The following is a 19,457-nucleotide window of genomic DNA, read 5'->3' on the forward strand; positions in this document are numbered from 1 at the left end:
CTGAGATCAAAGAGTCTCATGCTCCACCAATTGAGCCAGCCAGGCGCCCCAAAAGATTTTTTTTGGCAGGGGGCAGGGGGCACCTGGGTGGCTCAGTCAGTTAAGTGCCTGACTGGAGCTCAGGTCATGCTCTTGCAGCTCATGAGTTCAAGCCCCACGTTGGGCTCTGTACTGACAGCTCAGAGCCTGAAGCCTGCTTCAGATTCGCCCCTCCCATGGCTTGTGCTCTGTCTCTCTCTCAAAAATAAACATTAAAAAATTGAAAAATAAATAAAAGATTTTTTTTAAGCAACTCTGCTTTGTGATACATTTATTAAGTACCTAATTATATGATTTGCCCTGTCACAAGCAATGATCCAACCAATGACAGTATATTAAAATCAAATCTGGAGCTAAAGTAGGTAAGAACAAAATTTAATTGACAGGTTTCTGGAAAGTATCTTTTATAGAATTTTATTCTATATTTAAAAATGAAAAAAATTTAGTAGTAAACTCTCTTACCCAGGGACCATGGGAACTTATTTTTCCATTTTAATATCCAAATGTCTGTAATGCTGTAAGTGGTCTAATTTTGTATTAACTAGTCTTATGCAGAAGTTTTATGTAAGAAAGTAAAGACAGCCACCATTCTATTTCTTGCAAGAGCTTCAGATATTATTAAAGTGATGCTTATTTAAATTCTGGGGCTTTAAATGTCATGTGTGAGTATGTGTATATGTACAGATGCCAATTCATTTGTTTGATTAGAGTATCTGGAACCAGACTTTTCTAATTGCTCAGTCAAGTATGAATTAAAACTACATAAAAAACGTAATGAATACTTACAATAGTGTCATTCTTTTCAATTATAATTCTCTTTCCCAGGATGACTGATGTAACTCACTGAAAGAAAAAAACATAAACCATTCTTTTTTTTGGAGAGAAAATGTTATCTCTTATGACTCAGTTTCTACATTTGTACAGTGGCAGTCACATTGTAAAAGTTATTTCAGCTGAATCTTTGAGATTAAACACCAAACACAATCTCTTGTTATATAAGGATACTATGCAAAAACAAAAACAAAAACAAAAACAAAAACAAAAACAAAAAACAACCAAACATTAAATGTCCAAAGTGGTCACTTGCTGCAGAAACTAACACCACTGTGAACGGTTTGCTGGAAGTTAATGATTATATACCCCCATTTCCAAGGGGATTTGTGCTTGGAATCGAAAAAGTGCAATAATCAAATATGTAAGTGGTCTCAAATGATTTCAATTTATCAAGATCTTCTTTCTTTGCATTTTAAATTAATAGCATAGAAGTGGTCCTTCAAATGCACAAGCAGTATTTCTGTAGATGGTTTTTTATCTATATGATGGTTGTGTCTCCAAATGTTACTGAACAATCGTGAAACTCCGTTTTTAAAAAAGTATCTAATGGCACTGCTCTTCTGCTCTAGTCAATTAACAGCATTAGTATATTAAGATGAATGTTTTATTTGTATTAAGGAGAACAGAAATAGGTAAGGAGCTGTGCCAAAGTTTTCTCAGTTTGTAGCAAAAGTAAAAATGCAACATAATTCTTCCCTGCTGGAGATTCTTCAGTGTTCCTTCAAGAGAGAAAAGGAGTGACCAACCTGAGTCAATGAAGGAACCTGCAAACCACCTCTTATTTTCTTAGGAGGAAAGCACGAGAGATTCCAAGAGCTGGCCGGTTGCTGCTGTTGTGCCAAGATGATAATATAGACTCAGTTCCACTTATTATCAAAGACAAGCTTCACAAAGGCATGAGTCAACTTGAGACATTTTATTTTGCTAAAATTCAAATGGTAACAAGTTTAGGGGAAGGCTCACAGCATAGAGAAAGGTGCACACCTGGCCCCAACCATGCTTAAGTGTCTCTTGATTACAGGAGACCCACCTGAGACAACAGTCAAGAGTAATTACTGAGGCAGCTGGACTACAGAAGAGGGCTGAGAGAGGGAAAATACCCATGTGTGTCCCAAGTTCAGAGATCTTTTAATAAAGCCATTCAGAGAACTGGAAACCTTACAACTAAACTCTACATCATTCGCACAAAACATTCCTCCTTTGTACAGCAAAATTTTGTTACAAGACAAAATCTGTGTAACCTGTAATACTGAAATCACAGAAAACAACTTATTGGTGTCAAGAACTTATAAACTCTCAGAAAAAATTGATAAAGACTTATGTGTCTATTTTCTATTATACAGAGAGGGATAATGTTTGTGCTTTTGTTGACTCTGTTGTGTAACACGATAGGTAACTGACCCAAGTTCTGACCCAGTCTTACACAATGGTATACTTACTCCTTGCCTTTGATCTGGAACTCTTACATGGAAGATTCTATTAACACAGAGAACTAGCAAACTACAGCAGGGTCTTTGAAGTACATGGGAACCCACTGGGAAAAGTCAAATACTTCATATGTTTGAAAAAGTAGTTTTAAAATAGATCAATGTGACGGTCCATTTTATTCATTTGAAGTTACTGAACACTACTTTAAAAATTTCCCTGTAGGATAAAAAAAAAAAAATGCATTTTCAGATTTAACAGAGAAAACCTTTTTTGGGGGGTTAGCACAAAACATCTGGCACATGATAGCCAAGAGTCAGGCACACTAACTCTTGTGGGGTGGGGCAGCAGGTACACACCCCTCTCGTGGCACTAGAAGCTAATATGGAGAACACAGAAGTACTTGATAACACATGACTTCCCGTGACTGTGACAAACCGGACAAGCAGGTGAGAAATCTCCCTCCAAAAACAAATACTGGAATATTCACCACTGCATTATGGTTACATTACAGGTATCCACAGAATTCATATAAATTGTTAAAATATTCTATTTTGAATTGTACTATTAAAATAGTACCTTACAAGCAATCATTCTCCTAGCCTTCACAGAAGAGGTGCAAAATAATATGCTCTGGAGAAGAGGGTAAGAATTCTCTCAGTAGACACTGGCTGCTTGTATCTGCATTAATGTTGTATAGAATAAAATCTATAGTAAAAAGTGAGTTTTTTCCAAGTCTGGGATGATACAAGAAAAAAAATGCCCAGTAACACAGTAGTAAACTCCCTTCAAATGCATTTAAGCTACAGCCTTGATTCAGTCTTAGTTTCTCCCTGTTTTTGGTGTTGAATCTGAAAAAAACAATAACAAACAAACAAAAAAAAAACCAATCAGAAAAGTAATTCTTCAGGTTCCATGAATACTTCTAAAATCAGAAAAGGCTCATAGTGAAGCTATGTTATCATGACTCCACAAGGTTTCTACATGAAGAAGTTTAATCTTTAACAATTTAAGAATCTTCCTAATGGCCCCACCCTAAACGCTACTTGGAAGAGGCTTAGAAGACTGAAGCAGCATTTATCAGTAAAATGATGAGTAAAATGATCAGTAAAATGATTCACAATCAAAGGTGGGGTGAGGCATACAGTCCACATATATTTTTTTGAGATCTACATTAGATGGTACTGTATTTAATTATATCCTTCACTGAAGAAAAATGGCGTGTTTTAGAAACGTACTTTATATTTTATTTTTTTTATGTTTATTTATTTTTAGGTGTGTGTACAAGCAGGGAAGGGGTAGGGAGAAGGAGAGAGAAAATCCCAAGCAGGCTCCATGCTGACAGCACAGAGCCCCATGTGGGGCTTGATCTCGTGAACCGTGAGATCGTGACCTGAGCCAAAATCAAGAGTGGGATGCTCAACCAATTGAGCCCCCAGGCATCACAGATATACTTTATATTTTAAAAATCCAGTAGATGCCATTTTGATTAAGAGCTTTAGAAAAATTTCAAGACTTGATTCTTACGTTAGGAGCATTACTTTAAAAAATAAATGAGTTACTGGCATTATAAATATGAATCATGTTACAGAGAAACTTGGAGAAGTGAAGAAAATATTCGAAATTCTATCACAAATACAACCACTATTAGCAACATATTTGCTTATAATATATTCCCCTACGTAATTTTACTTAATTTTTAATTACATTTAATTTTTAATTACATCCTATTTTTAAAAAAAGAACTATAATTAGTCAAGAAAAATGGCATTGAGAGAAAACCAGTCTAACCATTTTTTTTGTAAATGGCTTTCAACCTCTCCTTAAGCCCATTTCCTCCAATAACATGACTATGAACTTACAAGTATTGTGCAAGGAAGAGTAAAGGAACTGAAGTCATGGGGAAAGAAACTAGATTGGCCTAACCTTGAGGAAAGGCCTGAATATTGCTAGTCAAGATAGCCTATTTCTGATAATACCAGTAAACCAGGGATTTTGATCCTCCTTTATTTTTAATGGAGTAAAAGACCCTCAAACAAAACAATTATCTTGACCCTTTGGTTAATGAACATTATTCAAAAATTTCAAAGATAGGTTAGTTTATTCCTGAGATTAGGAAATCTGCCTATATGCTTTTTGTCTGATTTTATACTTTCATTAACTTCTCAGTCAACAGAAATCTTTACCCTCTTGAGTCCTTTAAACCACAAAGACTCCTGACCATTTTCCCCTTAGCCCTTTGCCCAGTTTTCATCTTTACAATTATGCTTTTAAAAATTCATGAAAAGCTCTTAAAATGCTTATTTTAATTTTACTGAGTATTACTTATTGCTCTGTCATCTCACCTCTATGTTGTAAAAAAAGAAAGAACGCAAAATAGAGAAATGCATCTTTAGGATGGAGTCAGATAGCAAAGATACATATTCCTTAAAACAAAAACAAAAAACTATTATAAATCAAACTATTCTGGTCATTAGAAAAATTTATCAGTGTCATGACATAAGCCATTGCTGACCTAACCTTTAAGTTGAGAAGTACTGACAACAAACTAAGTCCTTTTTATCTGTCACCACTTGAAGATTAATGATTTTTTCAACCGGACTATTTCATTTTGAGGACAGAAAAAAATGGAGAATCATTGGAAATTTCAGTTCATCTACTATTAAGATAAATGATAGTATAATAGGTGTAAATTCAAAGCTGGATTCCAGATTTTCTGTTCAGTGCAATTTACCTGCTGGAATTCCTAACTACATTAAAACAACAACAACAACAACAAAAAAAAACAAAACAAAAAAACCACACATTCTTCAGTAGAACTAAATCCTATGTTCCAAAGCAGTTAGCCATTCTCTATTAATGTTTAACACCCATTATGCATAAATGTTCATTTGCTCCAATTCAGATGCTTTTGAAAGAAAGGAGATTGTATTTACCAAATCTGGGTTTCATATCCTAACAAGATTTGGAGACCATGATAAAAAATTGGAGGAAATGTTTGTGTCAGTTGTAATTGGAGACAGCTAATTGTAAATGCTTGAATAAGCAACTTTTATTTTTTGGTCTATACTAAGAGCAATGTTACATGTTATAAGCTACACACACACACACACACACACACATATATATATATACACACACACACACACAGACACTACATAGATCTAAAAATTATATCATATACTTATTAGGAGTACTGGTTTTATAATAACTGATTACTGGTTACCTTGCCAATTTAATACTACTGGATCTTATTTCAGGAAAGCAGTTTAAAAACCCAGATATGTTCACTCTATTTCTGTTTTAAACAAGAAAAAAAATATATATTCAACAGTACAAAGACAACATTATAAAAAAAATCACGTATATCTAGTCCTACGAGTTATGTTTTTGTTTTTTTTTTTAAACACAGAGTGTAAGTGAATTTATAACAAAAACCATACACTTACACTTAAAAAAAAAAGGCCTATAGTAATTAATTCAAACATACAAAATATTGGAAAATATCTATATATCAGATTATAATTTTGCTTATAACACAAAAGTACTCCCAGACAGCAGACTCCTCTGTGATAAAAAGCTAATCATTTGGATTTGTGATTGGGAAACATTAAGAAGCCTCTATTCTCAATTAATTTAGTATGTCTTCCCCCCCTTCTTAACAATTCACATAAATTCATGGGTCTCAAGAAACAAAGATGTTTATGGGCGTTTGTTGCTTGAGGCTTTCATGAACTGGAAAGCATGATTCAAAGACTAGCACTTACTGAAAACGAGAAACTTTTTAAAAAATCTAGTGATCCATGATGGTAAAAATCTTTTGTTTGTTTCATCTGAAAAAGGTCTTCTTTTAGTAAAATTTGCAATAGTTGGAAAATACATGCTTTGGAACCAAGCAGAAACAATCCCACAACCTTTTCCAATTAATTTAGTCTAATAATTTCTAATTCTGAATCAGAGCAAATAATTGCCAGAGAATATCCTCCCACCACAATTCATTTCAACCCAAAAGGTTAATTTTTTGATAACATGATTTGATTTATAAGAAAGAGTTAAGTATTCAATGTTTCCATGGAACTGATGTCTACACTTTGACAACACCAGGCACAGCCTAATTCCAATAATGCCATCCCCCAACCTTTCTAACTCAATCCACATTTGTTATAAAAACAATTATCATTCAGAATTTTGCAAGCTCCACGTCAGCAGGAGGTGAGATTGGCGTGGAAGCTGCGTGATAAATGCCTGAGGGAAAGAGAGCCTCATGTCACTCAAAGATGACCCTTTCTTACTGCTTCAGGAGCAACAGTGACAGGCTCTCATCAAGTTCATAACTTAACTGGAAAGGTGTGTAAAGGCATATGGATTGCACATTCCAGCAATAGGGTTTTCATGAGAAGGTATTCATTTAACTTTCTGTAATAGCATAGACAGCAATGGCAAACATTTCCTGGTGTTTATATAAAGTATCCTAGCATTAATGCATTTGTGTTTACCTGGAATGCGTATTAATTCCCTAAGATTGCAAAAGCACACCCCCCACATTATTATACTCACTCTAAAACAGAATTGCTAAAATCCTAATGATCAAAGGATTAAAGTTTCAGATCTAATATACTACACAGTTTAGAAACACACAAACTGAAAAGCTTTTCAACAGCCTATATAGAAGACAATAAAAGTAACAATATTTCAATCTAGTTTACCTTCCTAGACTGTAAGCTTTTTTCTTTTTATTGTAGCCAGCCCTGTTAAGCACACCACCTGGAATATAGTAGGTGTTCAAGAGACAAAAACACTGATTAATTTCACATTTGATTTATATAAGGATAAATGCTTTTCTGGTCATCTTGGAGTTAAGGAAATGACAGAAAATGTATAAACGTGGACCACTTTATTCTGCATAGGGAAATTAATAACTAACAAGCTAGAAAATGTTAACTTCAAAGAGACCCTTCCTAAGAAGCTACCAGTAAACATTCTAAAACCTTTTATATTCCAAATATTTGTAGGGATTACATATGGGGAAGGGTGCATCTTAACAGCTCAGAAATCTTATTCCAGGATTTATTTACACTTGTAATGAGGGCCTTGATAGGATTTTTTAAAAACAAATCTAGTGAACTACGATATTAAATCTAGCAATGTATGAGAAAGAATAGCATAACTCAGCCTTGCCTTCAGCTGTTGGAACTCTGAAACATTTACAACTAAAAGCCAGGACTCGAAAAGACTATGAATTTTATTTATTAATATTTCTATTTCATCTACCTCTAAGATCAATCTGAAGCAATTATTGTTTTCTAAAATAAAACATAAGGAATATTAGAAATCAAGTTTCTCATTGAAGGCTTAAATTCACATACATTTGTCCAAATTCATATACATATATTGATATTGTTAACTAGGACAAAGAACATAGTAATCTGTTTGCCAAGTTGTACTTCTGAGTCAGTGCAAAACTACGATACCTGATTAAAGGCAGAGACCTCAATAGCAGTTTAGTGTTTAATATTTCACATTATCATGACTTGCAAAAGTGGGCAGATAGACGGTTATGAAAAATTACTTCTCATTGCAACTAAATGATATTTCTTAAGATCATTTAATTTAGAAAACTACTTTTTCTTAGCCGTGCAAAACCCTAACTCATAGCACTGATTATTTTATTAACTTAGAATTATCACCTATTTAAGCAATTACTATCTTAAGTGACTCATGGTAGCTAAAAAGAGAAGGTAAGAGTTAGACAAGAAGCAACATTTATTAAGAGCCATATAAGGTGATAGGCTAACAAGTCTATCATGACAGAGATAATACCTGGTGTTATTTCCATTTGATAGGTAAGAAAACAAAAGCTCAGAAAGGAACTTGCCTTATAATTTAGCTAATAAGATATTAAATAGGGATTTGTAACTATGCCTGTTAGATCTCAAAACTATGTATTTAAGTTTATATTAGTTGGCCAAGCAATTATTCCAGAATGCCTTCACAACTGAAGTAAAGTGGCTATTCTCTGGAATAAAAATGTCCTTATTCATCATTTTGGGAAACATTTTACTAGATCTTTCTGAGTATTTTAATGTTCCTCAGTCTCTGCTGCGTGATGTTTTCTCTGATACTCTGGCAGATTAAGTAAATATTAATGAGGCTTTTATTTCACATCTGAAGGCTAACTAGAAACAACTAATATTTCTTACAGTATGTGTAAAAAATTACTGATTTAAAAATATAGGAAAAAAAAAAAACCTTGATTTTTATTCAGAGCTGATATAGCAGCTGAAATGTAGCAGTTTTCAGTTTAGATTATAAACCCAGTAATAAAACACTCAGAATTTGTATCTTATTAAAAGATTTCCGAGATAAAACTAAAGTTTGCTTCTTTAGTAGATTAATTGCTGTGAGATCATCACTTTAGTTACAAAAAAAAAGCTAAATGGAAGTTTTAACGTTTCTTTTTCAGCTGTACCACAGTGTAACTTATTCCCACAAGTAAAGCAACTCCAATTTCAAAAGTGGTTATTATCCACACCCTTTCTTTCAGTCTTACCATAAATTGCTGTTAGAAAAAAAACCGCAAATTGAAACATAAATTCATACTACACATTAAGATTTTAGATAATCTCAAATCTATTACTTAGTTACCACTTATAATCTTGATATTTGGTAAAACTTAGTACGTAGCAATATGTTTTCACTTACAGAATAGTGATTACATGGAGTAGAAATAAACTGTACATGAACTGCTAAAATAAGGTAGATCAAGGGATTAAACTGTCAAACTTGGCACATTCACTGCATTTAAAAACCAAGAGAGTATTATTATTGTAAATTTTAGAAACGTTTATTTTACAACAAAACTAAACTGAGTAATTTTAGCTCAACAGCCTACAGAGAAGAAAACAGGTAGCTACATGCTTATAGGTACACATATGCATGAATATCCTTGTCATGATTCTAAACCTCAAATCCCTCGAACAGAGGATGTTACATTTTGATTTGAAAAAATATTTAAATTAAAATGTTTTACATGTACAATATAAATAAATATTTTCAGAACAAGAAATAATAAAGATTAATGAAAACAGCATACACCAAATGAAACTCTTTTTACTTCTGAGTCAAATTCTACAACATGGAAAAAGTCAGGGGCTTACATTTAGAGTTTTGCAGCAGCTCATTAAGTGCTTTTGAAATTCAGCAAAGCTGCAAATTCTGTCAATAAATAAATAAAATTATTATTTGTTAATAAGCTATGACATCCATGAGAAATGACAAAGCAAGCTAACTGCGTTTGGAAAGTGGACTCATTGTTTTTGGCATCATCACGAAAACTCTGTGACTGAACGACACATCATTTCCAGTGTCACCAATAAGGCCTCAGTGTGCACTCCGGGGCACACTTTTACATTCTCAGGCAGTTCCTTAAGAATATTTGGGAGCGTCTGCAATGTCTTTATATTTCTAGCATAAAGATCCAATAACCAGTCGGTGTGAGCACTGGTGGCTTCCTTATAATTCTTACAAGCTACAAGCAGCTCATTTAGATGAGTTAACCCTTTGAAAGCTAAAAGGAACTCCGAAGATAAATCAAAAATTGAACAAAAATTTAGCAACATCCTACTAAGTAAAAATGAACCAAATTCAAGTTGCTGGTGGTAAAAATGTTTCTCTGTTTGTGCATGAAAGTTCTCCACTGTATCTTCTATTTTTGTAATGGCAAATAGTTCCTCCTTGATTTGAGATGATAGCACATAATCCAAGGGCAATTCTCCCTTAGAGTTCCTCTGCTGTAAAAGCACCGGGCCTGGGAAAAAGAAAACATACAATGTTAAAACATTTTTATTTTGGCAGCTTAACAGTTGTTTTCTCTATTTTTTCAAAGCATCCAGGTCTCTGTTTACAATCCAAATTTGTCCTAATTCATGTTGACAAAATTAACTGGCTATATGAACTGAATGCCTAATAAAGGTACATTAAAAAAACTCAGACTTTCCGGCAATGCCTAATTAGGTTTGCCTAAAAACAGAAGCCTTAGTTCAATAAACAATAGATTTAACTACAAATTTAAAAGAAGCATGTAAAACTTCATCAATTGTCATCTTCACCTAAAAATTTCAGTGTTCCCAGAAGATGTTAACAAAATACATTCATCTTCAATTTTGTGTAAGAGTCTTAAAGGTATCGTAATTTTACCAAGAAAAAAAAGTATTGTCCCCTTCCATGGCTAATAGGTGACTGCATTAAAGACTACAAAACCTTGCATAGCCACAGATCACACTTTTCACTTATTCCTGCTTATGTTCAATTTTTAGTACAAAAACTGATTCACAAAAAACTAAATGTTAACTTCTCTGGGTCAAAATCAGATTTCATCATTCGGTCCTAGCTAAACCTATCTATATCTACTTAGCAAGCACTCAAGAGTTTATCCCCTGGGTAGTAAAGGATAATATGGGAAGGGCAAAAGAAAAATGACTCCGTATTTGGTTACATAGCACTGAGTACTCTGTACCCCCCCTCTGTCAAGTCCTATAATTATTTATGCATTCTGCCATAAAAATGTTATAAGGGATAGAAAGGTTTTAGTACTAGAAGACATGATCAGAAGATCCTACATACAACAGAAGAATATGTTGTCAGAGAATAGATTAAAGCTGCCAAAATTCCTAATGATGAAACTGATGAAACACATGTAGTGGTCTAGATATAAAATGTATTTAATATAAAAGATCAGCAAATGAGAATATGTGATTGATTTCATGGAAAAAAGAGAATTCTATATCAAAATTAGGTAGGTCTCGTCATTATGTTTTATTTCAAAAAACTGCACCAAATGATTCCCTCTTAAAAAAAAAAATACAAGAAAATTATAGACCCAAGATGCCAAAAGTAAACAAAGGCTTTAGAGATGTAAGTAAACTCTTGAAATTACTTCTCTCAACACTGGGTAACTCATAATGAAGAGTTAATGTAGTTACTATAATGATGGTGTTAAACCATCTGACAGATCCAAAGTCAGAATATGACTACGGGAAAGGTAAGTGCAAGTGTGACTGTCAAAGGGCTGTAGTAAATTCACCTACAAGTAGATTTCCTCTCTTATGACAATAAACTCATACATTTACTATTCTTCACCAAGAGCCATGGAAAAATTCACTTTGGTCAGTATAATCCCATTCTCTTCCAAAGAGCTGGACTTAATACAATAATGGCTCTACCATCGCTTAGATCATTTGAAGCAAGGCCAAATACTGGCTTCGAATGTCACATACGTGATTGAGTAGAAAAATAAAGCACTTAGGAGACAGAACATTATAGTTTAGTAAACATGTAATAGTAAAAAAAAGTGGAAGAACTGAAACACATATTGATTATGAAATGGTGTCACTAAAACAGACACACTAAGGCCTTTAGGGGGCAGGAGAAGACTATAAATAACCAAATTGCTTAAGCTACCAAGCTATACAACCATTCACTTATGGGTATATATTGGGGGGGGGGGGGGGAGGGAAGGGGGTGAAAGACACCTAAAGAAAACATGCTTTTTACTTTCATGCAAAATGAAACAGCTTTAATTAGAAAATAATTTTAAAGTTAGCACAAATAAAAGTCACAGGAAATTTAACACAAATTTTTATTTCTGCATTACAAGCTAGTCATCACTTTTCCTTTGTTTCTCTTGTAAAACACAAATCAGTTATCTGTGAAATTTAACCTACAGTGTATACTATTCAGTTCAGATATAAGAAGAACTTCACTTAAGAGGGGGTTGGAGGTGCTATCTGAAATGCAGAAATCAAAAATTAGAAAAAGCAGATGAGTATTAAGCTCAAGTTATCTCCATCACAAAACCCCTGCACAACAGTTACATCATTTGAAAAAAAGCTTCCTACTGTAACTTAAGTGACTGCAAAATATGAATGAAGAAAAGATATTCTAGGTTATCTTTTTTTATAGTCTGTAAAGAAATGACTCATTAAAAAAAAGATTAAAAAAAAGATTAATCACGTTAGCAGCTACATACAAGAAATGAAACAAGAATGAAAAATCCAAGTAATCACAATGGAACATTTACATTCTTTTATTAATAAGCTTTCAGAAATGGCTGGTTCACAAAGACATTACACAATTTAAGTAAAAGGATTAATATTTAAAATCAACACATTCAATTGAAAATACACCCTCATATACAAACCTAATAGGCTTTATAATTAATAAAAATAAATAAATATGTATGGATTATGAAAATGCACCCCTATTATATAAAAGGTGCTTATGTTCTAGGAGATTTTTTATCTTTTTCACTAATATGAAATAAAGGCATCTTTCCTTACAGATCTTAAACATAAAATGCTGTCTACCTTTAAGGGATTCATCAAAAAACTGGATAATTTATCAAAACCCGTTTAGCATAAATGCACTCACCCCCATGCTGTAGTAGCAGCTTGCCAATTTCTACATGTCCGTTTGACAGTGCATCATGCAAAGGAGTCACCCCGTCCACTTGAGTGAGCAGATCTACCTCTGGACAACGTTGCAAAATTTCCTGGACACACACTGTGTTGCCATAGTTACAGGCTTCATGCAAAGGCGTCCAGCCAGCATTGTCTAAATTAGAAATCAAGGCAAGTTTTAGAACAGCAAAAGTAGGACTTTTGGTAGTGAAGTACTGATATTCTGCTTCCTTTATCAGTGTGACTTTCTAGATGCTTCATATAGAAATAGCATGCTTTGATAAAAATGTCTAACACATAGTCATATTTCTAACTGTAAGAAAATAAAACAGTTTTAAAATATGGATTTTGAGATCTTATCAAAATATGGACAAAAAATGTTTCTGCACTATTAATCACTAATTTCTTGGTTTTGTAACTGGTAATATTTTAAAGATATGTTAGGTAAAGAAACTTAAATGATTTTTCTTAATGTTGACATAAAACCATTTAATACCACAAATATTAAGACACTGGATCAGACCACAAAAATGGAAAACTTACCTTTAACATTGATGTCTATTCCTGGCAAAGAGAGAAGAAGAATCAATTTCTCCACTTGGTTATTTATGCAAGCTCTATGGAGGGCTGTTTCTCCTGCCATAAAAAATTAATAGATTATTCCAGAGAAGACAAGATATAAACTAAAGAAAATAATCAAAGGGCATGAACTAGGAGATCTGGCCACATGCCAGAAAATTATTTATTGAGTTTTCCTTCTGACTGGTTTAAACATTTCTCGCATTAAGAAAAAGAAGGGGGAGGGATACCCACCAATCCATAGAGCTTCTGTTCTATCAGCAATTCAGCAATGAAATTCTACTGCAAAAGGTTTAATACAGGCATTGTCTCCCCCTAGTTCAAGGTTTAAAGCTTCAATCCCGCTATAAAAGCTCCAAATGATCAGAGAACACCAAAAATACTGGGTTTTGCAGCAATAAAAGTTTAGAGTGCAATTGCCCTCTCTTAAATTTATTCATGAACCTACGTTAAATGTATGGCTCTTTTTTATACAGCATTTATAGCTTAATTCAAATGAATGTTTCTGGCTAAGCACGAGTGCCTCTACACACTCAAGTATAATTCAGAACTTCAAATCCATTAACAGATGGTTTGCTGCTTCTCAATAGGCTGTCTGGCTTGGCTACAGCAGCACAGAGAAGGAGAAATGGGGGAATCTTAATATAAACACACACACACACACACACACACACACACACACACACACACACACACACGAAAGAAAAAATCCTAGTACCATTTAAAGCTGAAACAGAGTGACAAATGAAATGGTAAAGTTTTTTCTAGGAGGGATGCAATTAATGCCTGCTGGCTAAAAGTGTCCATATCCATCTCTGTTGTAACCAAGACTAGTAAGACGTAGTGATAATTTGATGTAACTTGAATTAAAAAAAACTTATAATAAGCGACTGCCTAGAAAACAAATGAAATGATCAAACTCTCTTGATATGATACTAAATAGCATATTTTTAGTATTCAATTTTATAGATTAACTCTGTAACTTCTACCAAAACATCTCTTTTACATGCACTGAAAAGCTTTTGAAGTTTTTTTTCTCTATTATTTCTCAGTTCTCTTCCTCCCTCCCAGTTCCCTCTGCTGTTCAGCTTAAAGTCATTCATATTCATTTTACTTTCTGACACAATAAACAAAGAAAAAGGACACTGTTTGTGCAGTTAATATTGGAGTTCTCCTTTAATACATTTTTCACATTTTGAGCTAAATGGGCAGCTATTTTAAATACATGAAATGCAATTATGAACTTTTATTCATGTTGAAGGATTAAAAGAGCTTCACTGTTACTGTTCACATTGGTGTCCTAATGAAAATTTGTGTATTAAAAGCACAATACAGCTCTGTATCAAGAGACTGCGCAATTTTCTTTGGCCAGGTACAGACTCTTGGAAGAGTCTTATATTTTAGTTAAGAGGTCACTAAGTGAAAGAGGTGCCGAAGTGAATTATTACAGCACTATTCTTGTAACTCCATCCTTTAGGTACTTAGGTTCCAGTATAGTCAGAACCAAAAGCCAAACACATTTCATAGTCTGGGCTCAATGCCTGGGAGAAAAGAGTCCATATGCTTAACACAGCTATGTAACATAGACTACTCCCCATTCTTTGTTCACAAAATGTCTAGGACTGAGAGAGATGAAGACTGAATTATACTTTCAAATCAAAAGAGTCTAATCCCAAGCTGCACAGGTTGAGGTGGAATAGAAAAGTAAGGCGGGCAAATTTGGAATGAGCTCAATAGGAGTTAATATCTGGAGAGGCAGGGGGAAAAAAGAAAGGGAGGAATATTCTATTATACTGAGTATTAAACAATCACTTTCTTTGCATAAATGACAGTTCAAAAAAATAATATGCTAAGAAGGTATTTTCTGGACCTAGTCAAGTTCAAGTATTCATCAGGGCCAGTGTGTAAAACTTGCAAATACTGACTACAACCATGAGAAGTTCCTAGCATAAATTAGATACTTGGAATACCTTTTAGATTAGTTTTGTGAAAATTCATCTTTGTAACTAAAGAGGGGCAATTCTCCTTGGAACATGATAATTCTCCTTCTGACTTCTTTTTCAATCTTTTTAACGATGAGGAACATTTAGCAAGGTTCAGCTCTCTGAAAATAAAGAAAAAAAAAAAAAATGAAAGCTGGTTTTTCACCAAGGTATGGCAGTGTACATTACATACTGAGTACTTTCAAAAATCCAGCCCCCTGTTCATTTAACCCCCCCACCCTTATTCATTCACGTTTTTACTGCTTATTTTTTTCAATATTTATTTCACATGTACAGAAATAAGTTTTCATGCATTAATTCTTATTTTAATAACGTGGTACCCCCAACTGCCCACTGAAAAATTTATGAATGTGGACTGTCACGTAGAGGAGGAGACCAAGTGAACTACATTTGGCAGAGAGAAAAAAAGCCAAGCGCTAAGATCCAAATGCAGGCCCTTGTTCCCCATTCTTATTTTCATATTCTGATCCTATTCTTTCTAAAAACATTTTAAGGTTTTCTGAATTTTATACAGTAAACTTTTAGAAGAGGTATCTCACTTGGGGAAAGCTACTGTTAACAATTCAGAGTATCCTACATGACTATAGATTCTGAAATCCTATCTTTATCATATTATATATACAAATAGTAATTTAAATCACAGGCAAAAATGGTGTAAAAGAATTTGAAAAACAGTTTTATTTCTTTTGGGAAGCACTTGCTCTTAATATAAAACATATACCCTGCATTAAAGAAAGTAATAATGTTGATCATATGTATTTATTTATACATCTCAAACTGAGTTTTGTGCTACTCAGTATAATTCAGACAACATCACAGGTAAGTATTAAGTTTAAGACTAATGTGTCCAAAAAAGGGCTGTACTTTAAAAAAAAAAAAAAAAAAAAAAAAAAAAAAAAAAAAAAAAAGGTTGATACATGACCATCACTTACGGTAATTCTGGCAGCCCTTCCACTTGTTTCTGTTTCGCACCATTCAGCATTAACAAGGCTCTCTGAGATTCAAGGCAAGGCCGCTGTCCCATTTTCTTTGATATCTGTATCTTTCCAGCCCCATGCACACCAGCCTTCCCCAAAGCTGGCAAATAGGAATATACCTGTTGCAAAATAATATTATAATGCTTTCTCAACTACAAAGACCTGGAAAAGCATTAAAAAGAAATTATCTGATTCATTTCACCATTAGATTATTTATATTTTCTTGTTTTAATCACTATGGTTGCTACCGTTTCTCATTTGAACATGCCAAGATATTAAGAAAGCCGCTAGTTCCATGTCATTAATATGACATACGTAAAAAGAAAAACATCTTCTTGAAAGTAACTATTTTTTCAAATTCACTTTTGATGCTCATTTAGCAAAGTTCTTCTGATTAGCCTAATGTTCAACTTGTTATAGTTCATTTGCATATTTTAAATATTTATGGTTTATGTACAACCAGTATTTTGTCATTTCCACTTTGGTAATGCCTTCCTTCGACATGAAACAAGTCTGGAATAAGAAGAATAAGAAGAGCAAAAGTCATTGAAGACAAGGATTGCTGCAAAACAGTATTTGCCCAATTTGATCAATAAACAAGCATGTTTCTCATTTGTTGAAGAAACCGAAGACAGTAGATCTTAAAGACAGACAAGATAAAACTGGAAAACCTTGAATCAAACGCAGCTTATGTATGTGTGTGTGTGTGTGTGTGTGTGTGTGTGTATACACACACACACACACACACATATATATATATATATATATGATAAAGAGGAATAGCTTGTGGCATCAATGACACATTTTGCTTTTTAAGTATCATTAAATATTACATCAATTTTTTTTGGATCTACATCTTTCCGAAATTATTATTTTATGTGCTATGGCAAGGAAACAAAGATTTTTGTATTATTTTTCTGTTATCAATCCTTAATTACTCTCAAATACGTAATTAAAATTTCTATTCACTAATCACTTCATTTTCAAGGTAGAAAATGCCCACTCTTACACAGAATTGAAAGGTTATATAGATTTATATAAATTTGTAAGATTTAGAGTTAATAAGCTCTGCCCAATTATTAGAAATAACAAAAACATTTTAAAGTTGAATTTATGAAGTCACCTTTTGGCAATTAGAAGAACTAGAACAGACTGGTGCTTACCATTTTTTGGAGAGAGAGTGGCTCAGAAGAAATGCTGATGGAACTCTGTGAACACAACTTTTTAAAGACTGCCTCTGCAACAAACATTTGAAGCCAGGAGGAGGAAAAGGAACAAATGAAAATCTCTAATTCCTGTGAAGAAAAGTCTGTACAAAGCAAGAGAAATAAAAATAGTTACTGCTACACCCTATAAAACTTCTTTCTACAGAGTATTTCTGCATGGGTGTCATTCATTGAAATGATGACTCCTACACCAGTAAGATTCATCCATATGATTTTAAAGCACAAAAAACAGACGATACTCCGAAGATGATACTTGTCTTTCAAGAAATTAGAAATTTTATTTTTTTTATGGTGCATGTTCTCACATTTGAAACAATCATTAATTTTTATTATTTTAAATAAAAGTTTTGAAATTAGATACACACACACATGAACAGAGAGATGATATATGAATAGATAGGTATAGGATTTTATCACTATATTTTCCAACTAATGTAAAGATATCTTCACACAATAGGGTTGTCTTTGGCGAACCAGTACTTGTTTTTTTAATGGACACATATATTATTTAATTTGAGATGACAGGAAGAAAGAAATTAGGCCCTTTCCCATGACAACATCCATGAATCATATAACTGCAGAGGAGGAGTAAATGTAAAGGAAAGGAAAATGTAAGACAAGAGAATGTATGAGGACATCCTTAGAAGTCTGTACCCATCTACTATATAGGAAGTAGGGGGAGGGGGCTATAATTTTAAATGACAAAACCAAAATGAAACACCAAGAGCCTCAAATCTTTTCTTCCAAAAACCTCAAGTTTTCCAATAACATGGAAATGCATAAATATACACAAGAACTGAAAGTAATAAAGGACTATTTGCCACATAAAATAATCTATTCGATATTATGAATTCTCCATTGATACTTTCTGTATAAGTAACAGAATGGAATATAAAGAATAAACAAGACCAATCAACAAGATGCTAAAAGAGCTAAAATTAAAACAGGACAAAAAAGTTGTGATATTATACAATATGGCAGATTCACTCCTGTAGGGGAGAAAACTTTTTTTCTTTACCCTTCTAAGTTCTTTTGGCGGGTCTATTAATTAAATTGACATAAGAAAGATTAACATAGGGAAAACAAATTTAATTCCTTTCATATGGGAGCCTCATATACATGAGAGGTTCAAAGGTAATTAAGGTTTACATGCCATCCTAGTTAAGGAGAATGGAGGTGGGGTCACAGGGAAGGAAGACAATTTACAGAAGATGGGAAAAGCAAATGTTTGGTAAACAAATATTTGACATGCTATACAGAGACAGTGGGACACAGAGAGGAATCTGAACAAATAGGCTTTGCTAAACTTGCCCTAGCTCACCACACCTAGCTTGTACTCTTTATAGTTACCTCTGCTGATATTTCTCTTTCAGGACCAAACCCTCTATCCATTTTGAGAGAGAGAGCACACGTGTGGGAGGGGCAGAAAGAGGGGGGAAGAGAGAGAACCTCAAACAGGTTCCATACTGTCAATGTGAAGTCCTATGCAGGGCTCGAACCCATGAATGCAAGATCATGACCTGAGCTGAAATCAAGAGCCAGATAATTAACAAACTGAGACACCTAGGCGCCCCTCGAGTCTTTTGATACTTGATTATCTTTAGTGCAAAATAATCCACCTGCCAAAGTGACACATTCTCGGGTGGCATTTTTTTCTCCCCTTCAGTCCAGCCTTTGAAACTTCCCAAGAAGTTTAGCATTCTAGAAGCTGAGTTGATAGATTGCTCCATCTCACTGAACCAGTCTCTTAGCCCTGAGAACTGGTCAGTTCAATGAAAAGAGTTGTGTCTCATTTCAGGAGGTAGTAATACAGGTGTGCTCCCAAAGTTAGGCCTACATTGTACAATCTGGAATTTACTAAGGTTATTTTTATGGAAGCAAAAGTTAATGGCTGGGACAGACTATAATCTAAATCTC

At 33.8% G+C, this 19,457-nt stretch overlaps 1 protein-coding gene across 3 annotated transcripts in view; it reads right to left on the reverse strand.

The window, feature by feature from the left end:
- Positions 1-7,529: 7,529 nt before the first annotated feature.
- Positions 7,530-19,457, reverse strand: part of SLF1 (SMC5-SMC6 complex localization factor 1) — an 83,019-nt gene continuing 71,091 nt past the window's right edge. For all 3 annotated transcript variants that reach the window (XM_019428783.2, XM_019428784.2, XM_019428782.2), the window contains 6 exons: positions 17,478-17,623; positions 16,270-16,433; positions 15,305-15,438; positions 13,299-13,391; positions 12,727-12,909; positions 7,530-10,105 (listed from right to left, as the gene is read on the reverse strand). In XM_019428783.2, the coding sequence (XP_019284328.1) occupies positions 9,624-10,105; positions 12,727-12,909; positions 13,299-13,391; positions 15,305-15,438; positions 16,270-16,433; positions 17,478-17,623 (1,202 nt within the window). In that variant the 3' untranslated portion in view covers positions 7,530-9,623. The remainder of the gene's footprint in view (positions 10,106-12,726; positions 12,910-13,298; positions 13,392-15,304; positions 15,439-16,269; positions 16,434-17,477; positions 17,624-19,457) is intronic.

Source organism: Panthera pardus, unplaced genomic scaffold (assembly GCF_024362965.1).
Source record: "Panthera pardus isolate Hobbes unplaced genomic scaffold, ASM2436296v1 HiC_scaffold_2, whole genome shotgun sequence".
Taxonomy (NCBI): Eukaryota; Metazoa; Chordata; class Mammalia; order Carnivora; family Felidae; genus Panthera; species Panthera pardus.